General features: G+C 38.1%; 1 protein-coding gene and 1 long non-coding RNA gene across 19 annotated transcripts in view; one reads left to right on the top strand and one right to left on the bottom strand.

Moving 5' to 3' along the window:
- PKP4 (plakophilin 4) overlaps positions 1 to 1,768 on the top strand; it is a 90,019-nt gene extending 88,251 nt beyond the window's left edge. For all 14 annotated transcript variants that reach the window (XM_040562574.1, XM_040562567.1, XM_040562571.1 and 11 more), the window contains 2 exons: positions 101 to 174; positions 772 to 1,768. In XM_040562574.1, coding sequence (XP_040418508.1) covers positions 101 to 174; positions 772 to 1,017 — 320 coding nt within the window. In that variant the 3' untranslated portion in view covers positions 1,018 to 1,768. The remainder of the gene's footprint in view (positions 1 to 100; positions 175 to 771) is intronic.
- Positions 1,769 to 1,908: 140 nt separating this feature from the next.
- On the bottom strand, positions 1,909 to 25,152 carry LOC121072694. Of its 5 annotated transcripts, XR_005821372.1 has the most exons (7): positions 13,597 to 14,889; positions 11,116 to 11,221; positions 9,735 to 9,811; positions 8,518 to 8,617; positions 4,995 to 5,103; positions 3,896 to 4,136; positions 1,909 to 2,552 (listed from the first exon to the last, which is right to left on the bottom strand). It is a non-coding gene; the product is annotated as an uncharacterized LOC121072694 (long non-coding RNA). The 5 variants fall into 5 exon arrangements; XR_005821373.1 differs by lacking the exons at positions 8,518 to 8,617; positions 13,597 to 14,889 and adding an exon at positions 25,028 to 25,152; XR_005821371.1 differs by lacking the exon at positions 8,518 to 8,617 and adding an exon at positions 21,222 to 21,362 and having other exon boundaries at positions 9,735 to 11,221; positions 13,609 to 13,699.
- Positions 25,153 to 25,162: the final 10 nt, after the last annotated feature.

Genomic DNA, 25,162 nt, shown 5'->3' on the forward strand with positions numbered 1-25,162 from the left:
TGATTGTTTGGGTGCTACATATTTTTTTCTAGGTAATATAAGAGTAAATAGACAAAAGAATAAAGGTTGAAGTTTATGCTATTAAACTATTTTCTCACAGGTTCCAGCAAACCTTCACCAATTTACATCAGTTCCTACTCCTCACCAGCAAGAGAACAAAATAGACGGCTACAGGTAACTCTGAAATTTTATTTTGAAATGATACTGATAAAAAGACTCAGCCTATGGTGTTTTAATGGAACTTAAAAAAGAGTTTGAGTATATTTTGTAATATCAACGTGTTTTGGGTAGAGTGTATCTACACCATTTTAAATTTGTTATTGGGCATTACTGTACTTAAAAGTACATAAGCTATTGCCAGTTTATTATTTTGTTTCCTTTTTATAGTCACGTATTTTAGTGACTAACTGTGTTTTGTTATGGTTGGATCTGAGACCACTCTTCTGACTTGACAGATATTTTTGGTAGCTATGGTCAGGTTCTGTATTTTTTATGGATGCTCTAAAAATAGTACTTTTGGAGAGCTACTAGCTTCCTAGTGAATGCAGGAGGAGACATGCAGGTGGACTGAGAAGTTTTTCCTGCATTAGATTCATTTAAGCCTTAGCTACATTCCACGGAGGTTTGAAACATTTGTTATTGTCATTGTTGGTAGCGCTACACTAAACTTTTTAGGGAAAGGTTGTGTATAATGCATGAAATGTTTGAAAACAAGTATTTTCTCTGTTAATTAAAATTTTAAAAATTATTTTTCTTCCACTTTGTCAACAGCATCAGCAATTGTATTACAGTCAAGAAGATACCAACAGAAAAAACTATGATGCATACAGGTTATATTTGCAGTCCCCACATAGCTATGAAGACCCATACTTTGATGATCGAGTTCACTTTCCTTCTGCTTCAGATTATACAACACAATATGGACTGAAATCAACCACAAATTATGTAGACTTTTATTCCACCAGACGATCTTATAGAGCAGAACAGTACCCAGGTTCACCTGACTCCTGGGTGTAGCATCAAAGGAAGAAAGCAGTATATTTCTCATCTTGTTTGAGAAGAAATGGAATTGCCTCATTTGTTGCTTTGGTTATGAAATGTGAAAGTGAAATAGAAGAAGGAACAAGGAAGTGTTTTGGTTTTGGAGGTTTTGTTTTGTTTTTTTGTTTTTGTTTTTTTGAGTGAGGAATTGTGAGGAAGAAAAACTGGAAGGGATGGATTTTTTGCTCAGTTTAGATGTTAGGTATAATTACTTGTAGTTCCTGTAGCCTGGTGAGGGTGTGGGTGATGTGATGAAAGGTTTGAGAATTGAGTAAAATGAATTTGGAAAGTGTGTAGGTCAGAGCAAATTAAAGCTGATTTTTTTATGTGAATAAAAGTCTTGTTCTGATAGTTTGTACAGAAAAATAAAACGGATGCCCTTGTTTTATTGCTATTACTAAATGTCAAGATTGTATGCTATTACGTTGTGTAAATTTCTTTCATTGGTGTAAATATGAAAAATGCCATGTTGGTTCAAAGTGCCATCCATTTGTAATGCAGTGTGTCATTTTAAAAGGAATTTGAAACATCATGCACAAAAAAAAAAAATCCAAGAAAATGTTATAAATTAAAAAAAAAAATTAAATTAATAGTGTAATTTTGAAGCACAAAGTCTAGTTCAGTATATCTACACCTCTCCCATTCCTTGCCTATTTCATAAAAAACTTCACTGCCATTTTCTATGCACACGGAAGAACAATAAATATGGAAGTCTCATCCATGGAAAGTTGTTCCCTGTTCTTTTTATTATTATTTTCTGTGTGGTATTCAAAAACAAATACCATGAATGTGAAGTCTGATCATATGTTTTAAGCAGGTTAAATATATCAAAACCACTTTGGCCATTCAACAGTGCATATATTCCAAATTTGTCAGGCTGGCATACCAAGGTGTGAAACTATGTACTTCCCTCCCTTTAGTCCCTAGACTAGTATTTTTACTTTAGATGCAGGTAATCAAGATATTTCAGAACTTTATCATGTTTTCTTCCCACCACTTCTCTATTCCTCCCCTTCCTCCCCCCCAAAAAATTAATATCTTCTTGCTTTCAGATAAAGTGTAGTCTCCACGTTGGCTAAATTCTCCTTGGATTTATTTATAATTCAAATCATTGAGTATTTTAAGTAACTACATCGTGTACGTTCCTCATTCTGCAGAATCTCTTAACTTCATAGTGTTCATAATTATTGTTCCCCATCGTTGCAATTTTCTTCAGTTTCCAATATTTGCAAATATCCTGATTGCATCAGTGAAATGATAAAAGGTAAGCAGAACTGCTCCAAGTTTAGATAACAAGGCAATTTTTCCGTACTTGGTTGGGCTACCTCCGCCTCCTGATTGTACAATGGGTAAGAAATTAAGGGGTAAACAGCCCAATAAAAGTAACAAGTTATAGCTTAACTTTTTACACAGCTATGACATTCCCCAATGATTGCAGTGTGATGTGTTGTTGAGGGTTGGTGCTGTGCAGATTGTGCCCTTTCTTTCCTAGAAGACTTTTATTTTTTTTCCTGTTAAGGGAGAAAATAGTTTCTATTTACTTCAGATTGAGTTTGGCCAAATTATTCTTACAAGAAACACTGATCTCGCATCAAGTTTTAACTACCTTCAGAGTCATGTACAAGCTTTGCTACACAGATTAATGCAGATCACTGTTGATTATCTATCTGGTATGCCTATTACCTACTAAAGGTGAGCCAAGTATACTTAGTTGGTATTTCATTGTCCCAGGAAGATTTAAATTGGCTGTAGACGATGCAATAGTAGACTGACAGGATCATAGTCTGTTCTATACATAGAAAATACATAGCCTGTATTTTCTTCTTTGAATCTGCTAATACCTCTCAAAAAAGCAGGTAATCAATGCAATATAGCAAACAGCTGTATGAAGGAATGATTTTTGAGGCTGTTTAATTAAGATCAAAAGCAACAAGACTTGGGACATCACCCCATCTTCTGTTATAGCACATCTGTTTCATTACATTAATTTTCTTTTGTTTTTAACAGTCTTAATTGTTTATATATTTTTTACACATTGCATCTTGGTGCTATACTCATTAGAATTATTATGTTGGTTAATTTCTCTTTACATGCAGTTTCAGACAATGTGTGAAAGTGGAGAAAAATAGGGCACAATTTAATTTCATTGTTCGTTTTCACAGTGCAGTCTGGATTTGGGCCTATTTCAAAATGTCAGGAGCATAAATATAAGGCAAATGTTCTTAAAATCCACTGTATTCACAATTTTGCATTCAGATTGATAAGCCAGTGAGGAAGATAAAAGATCGTTTGTTTAACTTTCAAAAAGTCCATGTCTTAAGACAGGGTAATGCTGATTTGGAAGTTAAATAGTAATAGCACCCTGGAAAATGTACTTCTCTATTTCCATACTTAATCTGCAAATGGACTGAAAGAAGAACTAATCTGTATCAAAATCGGGGAGTTAAATAGTTTAATATTAGAACAGATTGAGAAGATGTACAGTGAGACTCAACAGCAGCCTTATATTTGTCCTTTTATGTAAATAACTCCCACGGAGGACAATGAAAAGCAGCACTGACCTCAGTGAGACAGTTATACTCACTAAATGCTGGAAAACAATAGGAAACAAGGGCTTAAATTAACATCTCTGTAATTCCCTATCTTGGATGGGGGAGGAGGGGAGAAGTGTCACAAAATATGCATTAAAAGGAGATTAATCCTAACAGAATTAGGATTATTGTTTAAGTGGCCTCAAAAAAATAAATAAAAATCCAGACCCTGGTCTTTACTCCTGCCTGATTAAGAAGTGTCCTCTGTGAACAATGTAGGAAACTTAAGTTATACGTGAGTTCAGAATGCTCAGCTACCATACCTGAAGTTTTAGTGAATCAATGTGGTCCCCTTTCCTCGGAGGCTGCATCCGACGTTTTGACCACAGGCGTTTGCTCTGGCCAGCTGGGGATCTTGGCTGGTGAGCCACTTCTGCCTGACCGGGGTGTCACTGCTGCACAGAGTCCTCTGCAGATGAGCTTGCATGTAGGTGCTGCAGTCTTGCAGTGCCTTCTAAAATTTCTCCTGCATGCTCAGACAGATGCATGTTTTGGCAACATATCCTGAGAGAAAAACAGAGCAACTCCACTTACCGTAGCACACAGCTTTAGGATATCTCCTAAAACATTAATTCAAGAAATATGCGTACAGCTATTGCAAGAACACCTAGCTGTGGCCTGACAACATCAGAACAACCTTATGAGTACATGTGAATTGCCAAATGAAATGAAACATTTATTTGCCATACCCACATTACTTTATGGGGTAGCCAAAGAAGCGAGACATGGATGAGCCTGACAGGAGCAGAGATGACCTATGCAAAAAAAAAGTTTGCCTAAAAGGAGGACCATAAACATTCTAGAAAAAAAAAATAGTCTTCAGACTATCAGTGCTGACAGACACTTGTTTAGTTGAAGAGAAGACATCCAATGACGCTAGTCATTTGTACATTCTGTGTTTGAGTTTTCATAAGACTAATAAAAGGTAACAATGTGAACATCAATTTAATTAAAAAAAGAAAAAGCAAAAACCTGGGTTTGTGGCCATGGGTAAATTAGGGCAGCTGTGAACAATAATAAATAAAGGGATTAGAAAGAAAGCTGTCATTCTGAGAACACTGGAGACCCGACATCTCTCATAGGTAGCACTGGGCAGGGAACATGGAGGAAGCTTCATACCACGGCACAAAGCAACACGAGGCTGGTGACGGGAGGAGCTGGCCAGGGCCAGCAGGAAATGCTCTTTACCAACACCCAGCCCGTGGTGGCTGGGAGAGGCGTGCATCTCCGGGCGCACAAAGACCACGACAAGAAACATGTAACCCTTATAAAGTTTTGTCGCAACATCATTTATATATAGATATACGATAGCTGTTAATTTGTATCTTCTATGAGGAAAGGCTTCATTTCTGGCTTCACCACTTTACTCCATCAGTCCTTGGAACTGGATGATTACTGAAGTGTGGCTGCACTGCTGCTGTGAGCAATGTTACTTCTAATTGATCAGCACCTGGGGAGGCGCCTTTCCGTCCTGCAGATTTAAAAAGACACCAGTCTTCATCAACAAGTAAATGGCCCTTTCTGGCAAAGCAGAGCTCGAAAACAACTAGCATTGAGCCGATGCTGCGCCTGCCTGCTTTCCGAGCAAACCTTGTCCTCTGCAGGCTGTGATCAAGCTGAATGCCAGCATAAATACAGTGGCATTAGGCATGGGCAGACTTCCAAAAGTCTAAGATATACAGGACTATAAACACGCTAAGAGGAGAAACTGCTATGTTCCTCCTATAAACCGGAAAGAGCAACAAAATTATTCATATACTTAAAATATGCAGTTGTGCTGTGTTATATCCTGTAGCATTAATTCAACAAATTAGGAATTAAAACTTGGTTAGGCCAACTGTACTAAAATTAGGTACTCAGAAACTTTTACATTGTAATGTGGTCTCTATTACAGAGATCATGGGAAAAAAAAAGGTAAAGCAGGTAATTTTAAAGATGATCTGGGGTAAGCTAGGAGAAGGTATTGCACCTTTTGAGGTTCATGGAGATTGATGACAGGAATAGCAATATTTTTTTCTGTGCCTTTTTTTCAGACACAAGTAGCTTAAGGTTGCTGGGATTTGAGAATGGAAAAACTGGCTGCTGTTTATGTGCAGAATAAAGCTATTTTTTTTTCTTTTTTTCTTTTGGCAAGTGTGGCATTCATGGGCAGCAATCATGATGTCTTGAAAAATATGTTAGCTACAAAAGCTAATTTCTAAAAAGTTTTAAGGTGTTTTTTTTTGTTTGTTTGTTTGTTTCAAGTGTACAATGCCTCATTCACTAAGCCTTCTGCTGTTTGGATAGTTCATTGTACATTTTCATTTCTAGCAGTCTTCTTGTCTGTTTATTCAGTGTACTTCCTGATTAAATGTTCATAACCTTGTGAAAAAGTTGATGATGGCTGAGTGAATTTAACAAGTCATCCAGAATCAACCATATTTCTACATTAGACTGCCCAATGTACATTTAAAAGAAATTGATGTTTCACTGAGTCAAACCAGGTTATATTATTATTAAGCATAATTTGGAGATTAGAGAGTTCAAGTAAAAAGTTATATTCCTGTGTGATACTGTTTGCAATTTGAACCTTGCCAATTTCAGCTGATGGCCACGGAAATCCTTTTCTCTAAACTAAATCCATCTCCCTTTTGTCCCTGAAGTGATCTGATTTTTTTAATAAACTCTTCATATTCTAAAAAAAAAAAAAAAAAGTTTGTCTTTTGTTACAAATTAAATCATTGGTTCTGAGTTCAGTCCCTGGTAATCTCTTTTTTTGCTTTAGTTATTTATAGGTTTAAATCAGCGGCAGCTAATCATTTATGCTTCAGTAAAACTGGAATTATAGGAAGTATGAACACGAGTACAGTTGTGTTGTATTACCACGTAAGATGCACAAGTTTAATATCAAATATGAGATTTCCATTCCTCAAGCTCCTGAACAACTCCTCAAAGGTAATATAGACATAGGTATTTCCCCACCAAAGAATTTAGACTCCCTAGACCTAATATTTCTTCAACTCACACTTAAACAGAGACCGAGTGAAGCTGAGCACCCTTTCTGCAGGCATTACTGCTACTACTAACGCCCAGTGCCTTGCTCCAGACAAAAGGCACATTCCTTCCCCAGGCTCCTTCCAGCTGCTGCCAAAAAGACAGCAGCAAGCAGGGCCTGAGCATATTTGACATACTCCTCAGACTGGTCCACGGGACAACCTCTCTTCATCTCTGCTTGGGTAATTATTTACTGCCACGCTACAGGAATGTAGAAGAGAGCCATGCAACTCGTCCCTTCAACCATTAAATAACAACAAAACCCACAACAGTTTCGCAGAGTTCTAAAAACAGCACCAAGGATACATAAACATCTTAAAGCACTTGTCTGCAGAGGGGACTGTTGCCAGCATGGTTGAAATCACATCACATGCTTGCATGGTGAGCATGATCATAGTAACCTTTATTGATTATGACTATTAGCAAGCTCATTAGTGATATTCCCAGGTTGTTACTGTAATGTGACAGCCACTCATGTTTTGCCTGGATTCACAGTGGCAGTTTAAAAAAAAAAAAAAAAAGCTCACAGCTGGGCTTTGATTTGTGGTCATCCAAAGCAGCTTAGTGCAAATTAACGAGTTCCTCTTTTATATATTCTTCCTGGATTCTTACTCTAGGTACTGAGATGTACTGCTTTAATCATACGGGTTAAACATTTTTACGTCTTTTTTTATCATGTGCTACTACATTACATTAAAAAAGTCCATTAAAATAGGCCTCTTTTGTCTGAAGACTATGTAGTTAAGTCTGCCTGTCTCATCAACACCTTTGTGCATTCTGTCATTAACCTTCAGGAGGGAAGATGATAAAGAAACTGAGTTTGCTAGTGCTTAGGTTAATGACCTAACGTGAAATACAGTTACTAGAGATCATGAAAGCTTAAAAACATCAAGAGAATGAAAACAAATCTTTTGAGATTCTTACTGAGATTTATCTTTTTTATGTAGGACACATTAAGTTTACTCATTAAGCAGATTAAGAATAATTATTGAAATTCCCAGTATGTAGTGGCCATTATGATAAGAATCTGTAACTTTGATGTAAATCACTTTCTCATTTTCTTGCTTTATTTTCATCATTACCATTCGTGAAGCTCTTTGTTTTTTTTTTAAGAAAATATCAGAACAGCAATCATATTTATCATCTTTATGAAAAAATGTAATATAAACACAACCCAAATACCTCTATAGAAGGAGATCTGTCTAGCTCCTGAGCCATGTGTGTTTTACACATTTTATGTTGGGATATTTATTTTATCAATGCGTTTTTCTCCTCTTCTTATTTTAGTTTGATCATCAGACTATATTTTCAAGTGTTTTTCCTCTGATTAATAAATAGCACAGGGACTGAAAACAAAGGGGTGTGTCAAATGGGCTGTGAACTTCTAGACTTGGTTACATAAAATTATCTCCTGTGGGACAAGGTCAAATTAAGGGAAGAAACCAAACTAAATCTACTGTTTCTGTATTGGTGTATATAAAAAGACTGTCAAAAATTTTATTTCGGCTTTGTTGTTTTTGTTTGTTTGTTTGTTGTTGTTTTTTTTAAAGCAAAGTAGTCTGTGTGTTCTGAATATTTTTACAGGTACAATTAATAACCTGTTTTTAATATGACAAAAATATGCAGCAGTGATTATTTGTTTTAAGCTAAATTAAAATTTGGCCATGCCTTTCCCCATAGGAGCTGAAATATTATGGAAAACGATATGGTTAGCACAGCATGATCGATAAACATGCATCTTCACTAACTCAATGTGCCAGTTACAATCTAAGGAGGAGGAAAGGGAGATGCAGTTTGAGGAGTATATGGCAAAACAAAATGTGGGTTCTTTTGAACTGCACGGAAAACATACCCGTTTTTCATCTTTCCAGACAGAAAAAGGTTATCTCCACAGCAGCTGTAAAGAGCATTGGAATACAGCTTCCTGTTTCTGCATAAGGACCAGCAAATACCTCATTTTCAAGCAGATAAAAAGAGGAAGAGAGATTGTGCATAAGCCTTAAAGTACTATTTGTTCCAGTATAACACTGAGGCTAGTGTTCAGGGACTACTGCATATGGATAGCATTCACGTATTTCTAGAAAACTCTTTCCATTGGAACCAGCCTAGTTGTGTCGGTTTTGAGCAACAACTGCAGGCTTCAAATCAAGGCTGATTCATTCAAACTGCCAATTTTCATTTTAAAAGGACCTTTCTAAACACAGGCAGCAAACAAAGAATATACAAACACAGACAGCTCACTGCTTTTCCCATTTCTGTTTTCTCGTAGAGACAGAATCAGCTCTCACCAGTCAGAAGTCATGACTTTTTAGCATCCATGTATCAGTCCTTGAAGTCAGGAATTCCCTCATCAGTCCAAAACCATATGTTCTTCATATCCTATTTTTTGACTGTCTTCCTACCCCGCGTTTTCCCTACCGTTGTGCTTATATATTCCTAATATATCACACTTAAAACCAAAAGAAAACAAAAAACGTATCGTGGCAAATAAATAGCGCATAAAATACTAAGCATAGCCAGCTTCCGTGTGCTCCACTCCACCCATACAGCTATGATTACAATTTTACATGCAGGATTGAAGAAGTGTTGAGGAACAACACAAGCAACTATTTTCCTCATGCAGTAAGTGACCTCTTAAGAGAACTCGTTAACCAAAGCACTTGGAGACTAAACCTTTCAATGTACGCCCCTTTTTCTACTCTCAGAATATCAGAAAATGTATGCTCTTTCCATTGCCCATTTTGGCACAAAAGAAGCAAGGTCACAGCATAGATTTAATTTCAGGATAACTATGATTTTCCCACTTTAAAAATGTCCATATTCCAAGTTAACGAAAGGACTTGTCTGGTCTGAAATTTCTTCTTGAACCATCAACTGTCTTGAATTTACACCCCAAAACAGTAATCAGATAATTAAATAGGATTTACAGCCAATGGGTTGTAAATGGGTCTCGATACTGATCATACCTGAGCTTGCAAATGATAAACCACAGCGGCTTTCTTTTTCACTAAAGCTGAGATACCTGCTTTCTTGTTTTTAAAGTGCAAATACTTTTTGTGATTAACTTACATTCTTCCCAGCTCTTCTCGGGCAGCATCCTTTTCCTCTAGCTAAAAGGAACAGTGAATCAGTAGACTTCTGGTCTCCTGTTGAGAAAAGGCAAACCACCCAAAGCACAACCACTCCAAAGAAAAGCAACCATGCTCAGCGGGATTCCAACATTCTTGCACGCCCTACAACTGGCAGGCAAGTTATGATGAGTTTTGTAAGGTTGATGTTTGCATGTCTTTGTATAACCAGCAGCACCTCGAGCAACTCAATTAGTAAGACTCATACGAATGCTTGCTCTTGTCCATATGCAATTCTTTACAGACATCCATGGTGTTGTCTAAGAAGAAAGGGCTTCAGTGAGCTCAAAACCAATGACATGCTGCTTCAGGAAAGAATACTTTCAAAGTGACTTGCTAGCAAAGTCACTACGCTGTATTTTTCTCTTACAAACTAAGCCAAATGAGATAGCCACAGCACCACACCCCCAGGTGCTGGCTGGCCAAGCCCACCCACCGATGCAAAGTTTGTTCAGCTGAGCTTGTTGCTCTTGTGGCAGTAGTTCCCAGTTCCCAGCGAGCACAGCCAGAGCCATGTCCCAGCCGCCGATGCTGTGCACCCTCATGCGCCTTCACCAAGTCAGGGCAGCCTGGCAGGAAATGACGGGGCGGCCCTCGTAGCTGTACTGGTCGCCAGAAGGTGAGACTGCCAAAATTCTTTCAGTTCGCATGGGATAAACTCCTCCCACTTTGCCAAGCAGACTGTAGAAAGGGAGACTTGAAATGGCTGGGTTTTGTGAGCCTAGACCTACAGCAAGAGGTCTGATGCCTTGTAGGCCAACTTTTTCAAAGGAATCAGTTGCAGAGGCCTCAGCCCTCTCTGAGTACTGAGCAACGTTCACAACCATTTTCTGTGAAGCAGGTAATAGCACTTTCCAAAGCTAGAACACAATGTGACTACCTTATGTATGGCATTATAGAGCCTGTAACACCTGACCGTAAAATTATTCAATTTTCTGTTACATTGCCAGGAGAAGATGTCAGTGGCAGAGCAGTCTTCACGAAACTCAGCCATGAACTTGCAGGAAATTCTAAACTGGAGCATGCTGCTGGCTGAATTCTCTGAGCACCCTGCTGTTAGCTGAGGATTTGAATAGTGTCAGAGCCTGGATCCAAAACTCAAGTTTTTAAAAGATCTGCACTTCTGATCATCAAGGCAGATTTGAAATTGATTTGTCAGTCACTGAATCTAGGAAATGCAAGACAGAAAAACGTCCAGCTGTTCAATTTCTTTCCCAGCCAAGCCCCTAAAATATGAAAGTGTAGTATAAGGCTGGAGTACATAAAACACTGTTTGCAGTATGATACTACTTCCTGTTAGGGAGAAGACCTTGAGCTTTTACCTCAGGCAAGACTAGATTAGGAGTAAGGCAATGTTCAGAGCATTCCTGCAGGGAATATGGAGAAACATCTCTTCAAACACATCGTGGAGGTGGGAGGAGTCATAGTCTGCAGAGAAAAATGGAAATCAGCAGCAAGATTCTTCATTTGCTTACAATTACCATCACAGAGGTATTTTTTACAATTTGTTTCTTCATCCATGGACGTCATTATGTTATTAGAGATTTGAAATACCTTATATTTAGATGAATACAACCTACAGAGCATTCATCAGTTTTAAATGTACATAGTTTCAAAAATATGAAGTTTACTTTTTGCTCTTATTAGGTGTTCCAGGGTATCAAAATAAATAAATAAATAAATATGTTTACTTAGCTTTCTTTATGGCATTTTAATTAACAGGAGGGTTGATAATTATACCATAATTAGACTTGCTCATGCAATCATCCTAGCTATGCTATTTTCATAAAACATAATCAGATGTGTTTAAAACTGGAACATTCTAGAGGACGTTCAGATTAACCCAGAAAAACAATTCTGATCAGCTTTTGTGAATATGATGTAGGACAATCAAGTCCATCATCAGTTATATAGCTTCCCACACCAGACATCTATTCTGAAAACATACTGAAAGAAAAAAAAAAAAAGCAGACTTGCAAAATAATGAACAAAACTGACAGACATAATACAGTAATACACAGACATAGATCAGGTACTGTACAGACAGCTTGATCCATTAAGCCCCTCCTCAAGTCTGTGTGGGACTGTGTGTCTGCACAAACCTGGTACAAGTTTCAGTAAAATATCCAGAATAAATTATTGCCCAGGGTAAATGTGACTTTCAAAAGCCTGTCTCCTCAATTTTGAGAATAAAACAGGGAGACCTCTGAGACTTGTCTACTTTAATTTCAATCTGCCGTAAGCATGATTTCATTTATTTAAGCATTTTAAAATAGTTAGTGCCAAAACAAAGCACTTGCAGTGCTGCATCTCTAAGACTTTCTATCAGCTATTTCAGCAGCTAGAGCATATAGGGTAGGTGAAAAGCAATAGCATATATTTTCCCAATGAAAATCAGATGTTTAAGTCTTTATAAAACCTGTAAACCACCTACAGATTAAGTGCTGAAACACAAGAAACTGAAACACAGTCATACTTTATTTTTCCCTTAACCTTGTATGTTGTCTAGGAAGGTGCTTGAAGGAAAAGAATTCATTCAATTTTTCTAACTTCTGCATATGTTTAGTAAGTTTATTCAAAAAGTAACTCAATGCTTTGTGAGGTTTTAGCATAATTCAATATGATTATTTTACCCCCTCTTAGTGAACAGTTACATACTCTGTATAACTTTCTGGTAAGAAGAAGAAAAAAAAAAGCTGAAAAACGACATGCTTTCATTCTTCAGTGGCTTAAAGCACTCTCAAGGCTCACGTTTTCCCATGCAATGACTCACATCTGGGCTGAGACCAAATTCAGAGTTCCAATATGGATACAGCACTTTCTAAAAAGATACTGGGCGTATGAAATCAGAAAACTCTACTATATCAGCAAACTCAACTAGAATGCATTACTTAATAAAAAGCATTGAATGATATCAATCAGTCTCATATGTAAGTAACAGTGTGGCATTTGACATGTTATTTCTGTACTATACCCTCCACTTAAATGCAAATTCGACAATAGAGCTTATTGCAGTAAATAAGCTTCATGTGCTGCTTAAATCAAGTTTTAATAGTAATTGTTTTGCTATTGAAATGAAGGTTAGGAAAGGCCTATTTGTGATAATATACCATCACTCCTCTGTATACAAATGCATGTCAGGTATCCCTCTAGATCAGAGAACAGCAGGCTCTGCTGAATCAAATTTATATAAAACTAAATTCAAATGAAGGAAGCCATAAAACAAAACCTATGAAAAAACATTATGCGTTACATAATCCAACCTAACACAACCTTTCAGAATTTGTCTTCCTATTACTATGTTGGTCGAAATTGGGTCTCATTTGTACTAGTCATAATTATCCTTCAAGGGCAGAAAGGTAAAATCATAGGATCACAAAGTGCTTGGGGTCAGAAGGGACCTCAAACCCACCCAGCCCACCACTGCCATGGGCAGGGATCCCTCCCACCAGCCCACGCAGCCCAAAGCACCACCCAGCCTGGCCTTGGGCACTGTCAGGGATGGAGCAGCCTCAACTTCTCTGGGCAGCCTGGGCCAGTGCCTCACCACTCTCTGAGTGAAGAATTTCTTCAACATCTAACCTAAATCTCACCTCTTAGTTTAAAACTGTTCCCCTTGTCCTATCACTAGGACATTCATTTTCAAAATGAAAATAGCCAAAGCATAAACACTGGAAAATAAGCAAGAGTCAGAAAGACAGCGTGCAAGATTCAGGATCTGAGCCTGAAAAAAGCATTCTTCTAATGTGAGCAAGTCAAAAGACTCTTACTTAGATGCATCCTTCAGGCCCTTGTCATCTCACCTTGTCATCTACCTGTACAAAAACACCTGCCACAGCGGTAGGTGTGTGTGGAGAAGTTGCCTTGTTTCTTGGTCAAAAAAGGGTCACAAAGGTCAGTGGAGAGCTGCAAAATGTGGAATTTCAGATCAGATCAGCACCATCATGCTAGAATAATTACAGTTCATGAGAGAAGGAAAAAACATTTTGGACAACTACATTCAGTTCAGACTAGTTCTTAATTTACATTGATTTCACTTATCTCATGATATTAGTATGTTGCAACTTTCACTCAGGAAAGTAATTATCTGGCTGGAGGAGATTACAGAATACAAAGGAGATTTAAAAACAGACTAACACGCTTACACTGGATTGTAGTATGTGTCTTACACTAAAGGAAGGAGGGGCAAAACAGGTTACAGTTGTGTTGGTAATTTGTATTGCACATCAATCTGTCTCCTCATATGTGCAACTGGAAATGCTGTAATGACAAAACGCTTTTATAAAACACCGACTACGAATTCAGGGACCCCAGTTTGGGAACCATACCTTTAACCCACTTTGATTCTTATTAAATATGTAGCTTTTATAGTATGGAACTCAGTGCAGGCTGCAAGCTCTGTCCAAGAAACTGGGTAAATACCCAAATTGTTAACTGAGCTTCTTGCTACTGCTAGCAGTGCAACTTCTGTATACCCCAGACAGCACACGCATGTCCTCAGACTATAACATGCATCTATACAAAAACTTTGTAGGGAAGTTAGGAAACAATAAAAAAGTATTATTGTGGAAAAGAAGATCAACATTTTTATTCCTATTTCTACTGAAATTGAGTACTTTCACACAAGTGATTTTTTTTTCATTAGTTACTGAAGATTGGGAAAAGAGCATGCCATATGAAAGTTTTACGTGTCACAGCTAATGTGCAGGCTATCTGAAATTTCTAGGGTGGGCTTTCATCAGTTCATCCAATCTGATCACTAACGGTGAATTTTTTGGATTCAGATATCTATCCATGTGTTAGCTGAAGGCCTAGTGAAGCACAACAGAACCTTCCAGTAACCAGCAGCAATGTTACCCTAGGAAATTAAATGGCCGAAGTTCATAGCTCCATCAGTGGAACTACTAGGAGGAGGGTTAAGCATATGCACAGAGCAGAAAACCAAACATTTACTCATCCACTGTGAAGTTTGTGGCTCTAAGTATTTTAAAATAGGCTCTTTCCCTATAGCAAAGGGATTTAGTAATTCTAAGAACGGTGATGATTATCTGTTCTAAAACACATTGCCAGTAAGAATAGCAAGAAGCTGCACATTATATCTCAAGTGACACGCTGGCTTATGCAGCCAAACAATTAAGACAAGAGTTTCCCTTGTCTGTGGAACCTCTCCAGTTAAAAATAAATAATTAAAAAAAAAAAAGACCTAGAGCAAAGTTGAAAGAGAAAGTTGAGGATTTTGTCACATCTAAGCAAGCTCTAGAAGGGGCTGTGAGGACAAGAAATACTATCAGAACAGGAGTGCTTTGTGGAGTTTGATAAAGAGAATGCAATGGCTTCTTTAGGATACCATCATATGTAACTGCCAACTCCATTGCTGAACGGGGGCATTCATACACAATGCTAAGGTTTTGGTTCTCTTTATAAGTTCAAAGCATTTCTTTTTGCTCAAACTGCATAAAGAGTTAACATGTCTCCTACGCATTATTTGAAGATCTGGGGAGTGCTGCCACAGAGCCGGGGCAGGCGGGCTAACACGGACAGATGGAATTTCAGGTGCTGATCACTCACTCCTCTTCTGAACAGTGGCCAGGAAAAGTGCACACTAAGGCAGCGTTTACTGGGAAGGTATGCTATTAAATTACAAAAATAGAAAGAAAGCTCTTGCTGCTGTGGTTAGTCTAGGGAATAAAAGTAGTTATAAAAGAATGCAGCGGGTGTGGCAGTAGCTAATAACAAGCAGGGTCGCAAAGCTGTCTGGTACAGCTGCGTGTAGGCAGTTTGCACAAGGAGCACTTACCCACCACAGGAAGAAACAAAGTTTAACTTCTCATGGCAGAAGACATCAACAGTGCTGTAAAAAGCAAAGCAGGCATTGCTCTTGAGAGAGCAGGGCAGTAATGCTTCCACAGACATCCCAAAGGCAGGACAAGTGTATCAAGTCAGCCAGTGCCCTGGTCTTAGCCATGAAGGCAACCACTCCGTGAAAGAGTCCAAGGGCAGGCCAATAATCACAGGCACTCCATCGCCTTACTACTTAAGGGTACCCTAAATACTGCTAAACATCTTTACACATACCATTTCTTTTTCATATTAAATGTCTCCTTGTGGTCTGTTCTATTTTACATGAATTACATGAAAAAGAATAGTTCAAGCAGCAAGATACTTAGTGAGATAATTTCTAGCTAGTTCTTTAAGGCATATGTAGATTCCTTTTTCTTGACTAGGAGGAGTATGAAATGAATTATATCCAAGTGCATCAGCACAAAGCAATTACACGTTATGAGAAGACATTGATCTGCATTAGGACTAAATGCAAAAGATCTCCCGCTAATTACAAAGACTCATAATCAAGTCACAGCACTGAATCACAGCTCATTGACTATGTCCTAAAATTATTCAAATAGTTAAGTAAATCCAGAACCAGCCGGTGCTTCCCCAGATTGACCAGAGAGGTACAGGAAACTGAGATCATCATAGCACCTGAAATGCTGACTGTTGACAATTTTCCCTCTGCATAAAAATCAGTCCTAAATGAGTACATAATATGGGAACAAAATATATATTTCTCCAGCCTGGCTGTAAATTCCCCAGCACTCCTATTGATCCAGATCCTGTTTAAAGCTGCTACTCATCTGGAGAGGTTACTAAGATGTTGTGGAAGAGATTTATCTAATTCCAAATATTGTACACAATTATAATCCCAAACAGTGAAACAGGGATAAGGCCTTTCACTGACTGTCAAAAAGGCATTTATTTTGAACCTGTCTAGCTTGCTGACATTGTTATACATTCAGACCACGGTAACTAAGAAAGAAAATCTTTACATTTCATTGGTATGCTAACCTGTAGAGTCCTCTGCTCACGCCTGACATAGGAAGGCCTACAAAGGAAATTCCATTATAACCCAACTGCAATATCCATCCTGTTCTGTTGTTCACCAGTTATGAAGTTTGACAATGAAGCCTGTAAAAAAGACTAAGAAAAGCCACTCTCAGATGTTCTTTTTCAAACTTTTCCCACATAACAAGTAAACTTCTGAGACCATTTGCTTGAACAAGATTGAAAATGACACACATTTGAGAACATACCTTAAACCTAAGAAGGTAGTTCAGCAGAGCCTACTGACTTAACTAATTGCTCAAAAATGTATGTCACTCTGAAAACGCCGTGTCTCCATCTATTATTTTGCAGACTAGGCTGCCACGCATTTTTCTTTGCTTCAGTGATTACCTTCCTAATCTAAGTGGTTTTAAACTAATGTTCAAGATACAGCGTCAGCTAATGATCACGACCATAAAAGCTGTTTGGACCAATGTTTCAGAAGCTGTTGTGCAAGGAGCAATAGGGACAAACATACTAAGATGAAGATTTCTCTGTAAGCAAGCAGCATGAAACTTACCTAGTGATGCACAGGGTTCTAAGCTGTGTACTTTGGAAAGCCTGTCTGTTACAAGGTATGAAGAGCTGGGAAAGCTCTTTTCAGCTTGCCAGCTCTGTTGGTCCTACAAACGCTAAAATCCTCTTGACCTTCTTGACCACCACCTAGCGGCAGCTTGTCTATACATAGTTACATCTATGAGTTTATGATATACTTTTGTTTCCCCACCAATATAGTACAAAAAAATCCTTTCCTGCACTTTCCAAGCAATATGTAAACAAGATCACAAGGAAAATGTGCTTTCCCAAGACTTCCACAGCCTGCAACCCAAACTATTTACGGATTCCACATGACTAGGCCTATACACATTTTGCTGCATATATGCTGATCCAATTCTACAGTCCGATGGGAAAAAGAGAGGGGTCCCTGCATCTCTGCTTCCTCCTCCCTGCCTTCCGAGTGATTGGCACCTCAGTAGATATACACAACAAGCCACTTTGTACAACAGTGCCTTTGAAAAAGCTAATGGGGTAGCAACTAGAGAGAGACTTGAAATTTACTTGTCCTCAGCCTTGACCCGTTCACTCAAATGAGGCAAGACTGTAGTCTAGCTCACAAGGTGAACATCCCCATAATTATCATACTAACAATGGTTATACCAAAACTAATTCTGATTCTTCAACTTTAGCACTGTTGAATAACTGTTATGACATTCTGTGAAGACTATCAATCATAACATTTTCTTTTTGTTAAACTTCTATTTTTATTCCTCTGTGTATGTACAGCAATCACATTTCAATGCCATACTACTACAATGTTACCCCTGCTATAAACTACAACCAGCCAAACCTGAGCAGGGGCAATTCACAATTCCCTTCCTCCATTTTCCAACTTATTAATGTACTTCCAAGGATTATCACATAATCACTACTGTTTCAGGAAGTTGCTCTTCCAGCAGCAATTAGTGGAGAATTTGAATCAGTTTCTACCCCCTGTGAAAAAGGTACGTTTGTTGTTTAGGCTGGGTTGGGTATGAAGTTACATCTGGTAAAGGATTACCATCCAATCGCTGAATATAACGTGCCCTCTAGTGGCTGGTCACTCTAACACTCGAGTTGCTTTTGTGCACTTACTCAAAGTAGATACGAAGACAAGTCATTTGCAGCTGCCTAGCTCCAAGGAGCTCAGTGTCACTTGGTGCCTAAACCAATAACGATATTAAAATATTTTGCTTTGCTTTCATTACCTACCATTAAGCTCTGTTTTCAAGGACAAAGGCCCAAAGCCATGATCAAGGGCAACAAAATACAGGGAATTCTCATGTTTAGCCTTTAAGAACCGTGCCAGTATCTAAGGAAAGAAGAGTTACTAATATGATATGTCAGAAATAGTGAAGTCTGTTCAAGGGATCTCATACAGCTCAGTGTGTTGCAATTGAATTATTAGAATTGATTCACTTTTTCCATCACCCAATGATATATATATATGTATACATATGTGTGTCTATATATATATAGAAACAAGGATATTTAGGTGGATAAATCACATGATGACAAAGTTTAATCTTTCTAGTCATTCTGCCAACAAAGTTATTTTATAACCAAAAACTAGCCAGAAAGGCATACCTTCTCCTTAATGATATTACCCTACCACTTCCAGCACTATTATTCAATGACTGGACGCTTCTTTTTCCCCTGTAGTCTATGAAAATCTTGGTATCCAGATCAGAATCAGGACCTGACCTTCTCAGATTTCCTAGACCCACTGGGAAGAAACAGGTAAGCTGTACAGACATGAAGCCAGACTTCCCACAGATTTTGTAGAAGGCATAATATATGCACATGTGAACAATTACAGCAATATAAAAATCACTGAATATATGGCTGCCTTCAGTAATAGGTCTCCTCTATACTTCAGACACTTAACAATAATGTTCTTTACAAAGCTATTCACTCCGAACTAATACAAAGAGACAGAGAAAAAAATATTTAAAGCGCGTATTAATAAAAAATGAATCATACACCTGCAGCAGAATAATTTTTGTTTCTGTCATGTTCTTGCAGCATCTAAAATAGCTACACTGACTCATTTGAAAAATGTACTACCTATCTGTGACTGAGCTTAAGAAAACAGAAATAATACTTCATCACTCAGTTAACAGATGTGCAAACAGGATTAATTTATATCAGTAGTCACAAGTTAGTAATTCTGACATTTGAAAAGAAGCAATCCTGGAGAAAAGGTGGATAAGGAAAAATACTGCAGAGTCATGAGGAATAAATTTAAGAACATAGAGGTATGAATAAAAACCATGATACATCAGGAAGATATTCCATATGCCTATATGCTGAAGTGTCTGTTTTAGACCTGGTCTATGCCTGATGTATAATTTTGCTAGTATCTATTAGCTAGACTAGATCAAGTAATCAGACTGCCTGCTTGGAAAGACGTCGATTCTTAATTCTGCCAAGTAATTTTGTCAGACTTAACAATCAGGTAGTAACTTGCCTGTGGAGTGCAGATTCTGAAAGAGGAATTGTCATGAAACATGAAAGAGCTCCAAAGCACTGAGAGCACTGCTCAAAGACAATCCTATAACTCTTGACCCTTTACCACAATTTCAATTCTGTGTCTTCCCTCAGGCATGCCTCCATTCTGAATTAAAAAACAAACAAACAAACAAACACCAAAAAAAACCACCAACGTAACAACAACTAAAAACTTTCCAAAAATATGTATAACCACTACAACATAAATTCCATTCCTAATTACTACCACCAAAATAATCTATCCTCAGCATCAGCTGAATATCTGTGAAGTCTCATATCTTTGCGATCAGGACTTCAGTGGAAATAGGACTGAGAATGGCAGGAAGAGATTTCAGCTGCACTATCCTGTGGTCACATTCACACTCCCACATAGACAAACAAGTCTAATGATCTCCAACAAAATATCTGAATAAAGGAAAGTGTTAAATAAAACCAAATTTGCATATCCATGCTGATGCTGTGGGTTTTTAATAGTGCCAAGTGTTACTTTTCAAGAACAAAGTAGTCTGATAAGTATTATGCAGGTATGATTCCCATTCACAGCAGCTTCTGGTTTAAACATATAACAAGAGATGGAGATACCGTAAACATTGGAGATAAATAAAAAGAAAGTGGGTGGAAGAAAAACAGAAAAAAAATGGTGAATCATACCTAGTATCATAAGAAGTCTATGACATCAACTTATTATTTCTTGTTTAAACCAAGTTCCAAAGATTTTCACAAAAAAATAAAATAAAATAAAATCTGAAATGATGTACAATGGCACTAAACTTTTGTAGTATTAGTGCTTTAGGCAACACACCAACTCCATATTACATGATTGCCCTATCTGATAAGTTATGCACCAGCTCCTCTCCAAACTATATGGTAAAAAACATTTTCTTTTATGTTGGATATATCCTCTGATTAACCCTCATTAGCAGATTGTACAACATGGCTTTCGTTTTTGCACTCACGATTCCCCATGATGTGACTAATACAGCCTGGGTCAATGGTTCAATTTGCCCCTATGGGTTTAGCACTAAAAGCATAGACTCATGCCAGACGACCCACAGTCTGGATGTTAAGGGCACTGAAGGGGTTGTCTAAGAGACAACTCTCTGAAAAGCAAAGTTTAAATATCCAAACCAACAGACCCAAACCTAAACCTGTTCGGAATTGCCTTCTTTTCATCAGTTTTGTAGCGTTTGAGGAAGATATTTCAGGAAGCATGGATGAGAACTGTAAGGCTCTTATGCCTTATTAGAAATATTGTTTTGCCTTTAACTCAAGCCGAGAAGGACTTGTTTTTTGTATTGAACTGTGCTGGTAGACAAGGGATGGAGATGGTTACCTCAGTAACACCGCTATCTATCATTTTAAGCAGAAGCATGAAGCCAAAGTATATCATTATTAGGTGTCATGGCATCCAAAGAATCCAAATGATTCAACTGTCAAAATCCAAGTCTGAATTGCAGGGACTGAGGGAACACTATAATGGAGAAAAGAGCTTGACGCTGACCTGCATGCAAGCTGCAGCAAGGTAAGCAGGCGCACATGGGTTTTCCAGATTCTTCTGCTCTCCTCACATTATTTATTTCAATTTTCTCATGGTTGATATTCTTCTTTATATTGCTAGCAGGTTCAGCAGCACCTGGGAGAAATTCATTTTCCTATGTGAATTCTGGGCTCACTCCCCCAAAAGTAAAAGTAGGCTGCCTCAGCACATTAAAATAACAGCTATTTACAAAAAGTATCCACCAGTGGGGGATATGTCTGATCTGAGTAGATAAGCTCTAATGAGACCTTAAATTTGAAATGAAAGCACCATGGACAGGAATGACTAACACAACTTTCCAAAATATGCCAACAGTGAAATACCCAAGTTCACAGCTCTTTTACAATGCCTGCCTAAGAACTACGCTGCTGTTGGGAGGAGGAATGACATAAGGATTTATTACGTTTGCTATTGCATGTGTCAACTTCCAGGACTGAAACTTATTGACAATATCTAATAGTGATGAGCATGCAAATAGAAAAAAGAAACTTCTGATACTTAACCAGCATAAAGAGATACTGACTTAGCTTCATTTGTCATTGCTATTAGCAGAACGCAGAGAAAAGAAATGCTGTATTATCTTAAGGAACAGTTCCCAAAACATCTGATTCAGCTCAGATACAAGGAGGGTACCATACCCAAGCTCATACAAATACACTGAAAAATCAATATGGCTCTGCTGAGGCAGAGTAACATTAATATGAAAATCCTTAATTACTGAACAAATACTTCTGGGAAAGTTTCTTTTGTTATCTCTGCTTCAGATCATCTGAAATAAGTCATTTCTCCAACCAAAAATGTCATCATCCATTTTAAGGTAAATATTTATTGGCAGAGACATGCAGTACCATTGGCTTCAATATTTGCAAGGTAGGATGCTTTTCTAGAGAGGAAATTGCTGCATACCAAAGCTATTTCCTGCCTCATACAGAAACGAATACGTACAGAACTGAAATATCAGATAGATCTGTTTTAGACAGGATGTCCTTTAGCTTTTTCAGCTCTAAGAATCCCAGACAACAGTAGTCATCCATCAGGGTTGCTGTCATGCTGTAAATCCCTACTGTTTTCTTATTCCATGTTCTCTTCTACTTTCTTTTCTACTTAATTTTTCCCTCCTGATTCCACTTACATCTTTTTTTTTTTTTACATTCTCACCTTCCTCTTGTTTTTAATTCTTAAAATCCAAGAACAAGACAATCTCCAATAAATCACAAAATCAAAATTTTTTTCTTGTTTGTTTTTAGAATCTCTAAAAGACCTAGTTTTTGTGACAAAATATTTTGGCACAGCAGAGCAGAACATGTTTACAGAGCATGAGAAAAATCTCTGGCATCACGTATTATGGTTTCAGCAACTGCATGCAGATAAAATTAACACACTCATCACAAGATACGCAGATTTTGGTCTGACTCAGGCAGGGGTTATACTTATATGGTTCAAGAACTGTTTTTTAAAGCCATGGAATATTGCAGCCCGATAAAACAGGAAGGGTTGGTAGTACTCTAGCATTGCTTCATATTGTCCTTCGCCAGCACACAGAGGCACACTGAGTGGAGTAGGACTCGCCTTCTACTTCAGCTGCCTGCCACCTTGTCTAATGCCCAGAGGCCTGAAGGTCCCATTATCTTAATACAAAAGATTACCATCACTAACAGATTCAAAAAAATCACAAAATGAATTGATGGCAAACATTAGAAAATAATTCCTTAATGGACTTTTTAATTTTAAATACTGAAAATGAAACCATGAATAAATATATCCCATATAGATAGTTGCAGATTTGGGCATGTCTACTTCCAGCTCTTATATTTCATTGAAAGATTATTATAATTAGACATCTATCTTGGGTGATGTTATTTCTACAGAAGACATCTTTTTGAACAATGCTATCTCTACATTACAAAGTATTATAACGATTCCACTGTTTAAAGGTCTTGATTTTATAAAATTAACCACATCAATGACATCCTCTAGCATTTTGTGCACTTCTGGCTCCAACTTTGTTGCTGCAATAGTTTACTATGAATTATGCAGCAAATGAAATTCATGTGTGGTGCTATCTTGGTAACCTTACCCCAGGAATCTTTTTTTATTATTATTAATCCACTCAAAGCAGCTTCTCTATCAGTTGTTACACTTATTTTTTTTTTCCCCATAAAACATTGTTTTTATTAAAAAAGTAATTTGCTGTTGAGAATATAACTTCTCCAGGATATCTTGCCCTTAGTGGTTCACTAAAAAGTAGTTCTTCGTGCATGTCATTACTGAAACAGGATCCAGCAAATACCATCAGCTCAAACACGTTAGAAATATCCGTATTTCAGCTAACTGCGTAGTAAACCTATGACAATTCACAATGTGTTTCTTCAAATCTTCAACAATGTTTCCTATATATCTTTCAATTTTTGTCAGTATTTGCTGACAAAGAAATGCATTTTGGTTTGTTGTTGAATTGTTTTCCATGTATTATTTCAGCCATTTTTACCATGGCAGGAAGTGTTTCCCCAGTGGTATGTGATATTTTATTTTATTTTATTTTATTTTATTTTATTTTTGTTATTAAGTAAGAAATCTTAAAAGAGGCTTCTAAAGATTTATTGTTTAGTGAAATTTTGTAAAGTATTGGATTGAGTATCACATGACTTAAAAAAACCACTGAGAGGCTTGTCTTCTCATTTCAGATGCTTCATTTTTAGAAGCCTGGCCTATCATGATGGCTTCATACTATCATTAGCTAATATTGCATGGCACAATGCACATTCAGGGTGAGGTTTATGGTTAATGATAGCAGATGTAAATCCATATTTAATGATAATTTCAGCTCTTTTTGGCGGACTTCTTGTCAGATCTCATTAGATTGTCATTGCTTTCCCTCATAATGTGTTTGACAAAGAGATTGTGATAGAAGTTGGGGAAGAGTCAGCTTTGCCATTTTCTTGTTCTCTTGCACTTGCATTAGCAGCAATATCTTCAATCTGTGGTCTCTGCAGGAATCTTTCTAAGCCACTTGTCCATTTTGCGAGGGTTAGTTTAGTTAAAACTTGGTAATACAATCCATTGAGCCACTTACCTAGGCACGCACTAACTGCAGTACATCGCAATGTGCTGAAAGTGCACAAACGAGTGAGGGAACCATGGAGAGCCCCTCTGTTGTGAGCACCCACGCTTCCCCCAGGACACCTCAGTACCGTGTGTGACGTGGGACCCTCTGACATATGGAACAAGCAAGAGCACCGATGCCAAGCCATATGTCAAATATTCGTATCAGTGACTTCTTTTCTTATTTTGTAAATAAAAAGTAAAGACGCTCTAAATGTTTCTTCAGTCACCCCAAGGGATCCACCCTGCGCACCCCGCTTTGGAGATCGCTGCCAGGTACGAGCAGTGAACGACTACTCTGCTATTAACTTTTTTCCAGGTTAACTGGGTGCCCTGATTTTATAATTAATACGTTGAATCTTTCAAATGTCTTGTTTAAGCTGGCAAATTTCAACCTTCTTTCTCCAAAGGATTTGGAAAACACGTTGACAGGCTTCGCTGTCTAAATTCGGAGCAGAGAATTAGCCTCTTACCCTCTGTCGGGTTTCAAAAGCAGCGATAAAAAGCACCGGTGAACAACCGCCACAGAACAAGACAAGCCTGCAGGGGGCGACCCAGATGTGGCTGACACCACAGAGAGCCGGGACACCAGCCAGCCTAACGCTACCCCCTTCTATACCCGACTTTCTTCCTTTAGTCGCTCCCTTCCTCCGTTCCGCCTGACTTACGGGATGTCCCCAGGCTGCAGCCCCGCACTCTGTCTGCTTTTTTCATCGCGGCTTCCCCCGCCACGGGCCGCGCGGCGCCCGGCGGGCCGTTACGCTGACAGAACTGGGCGGCCGCCCCCCCCCCCCCCCGCCCCG

Source organism: Cygnus olor, chromosome 6 (assembly GCF_009769625.2).
Source record: "Cygnus olor isolate bCygOlo1 chromosome 6, bCygOlo1.pri.v2, whole genome shotgun sequence".
Taxonomy (NCBI): Eukaryota; Metazoa; Chordata; class Aves; order Anseriformes; family Anatidae; genus Cygnus; species Cygnus olor.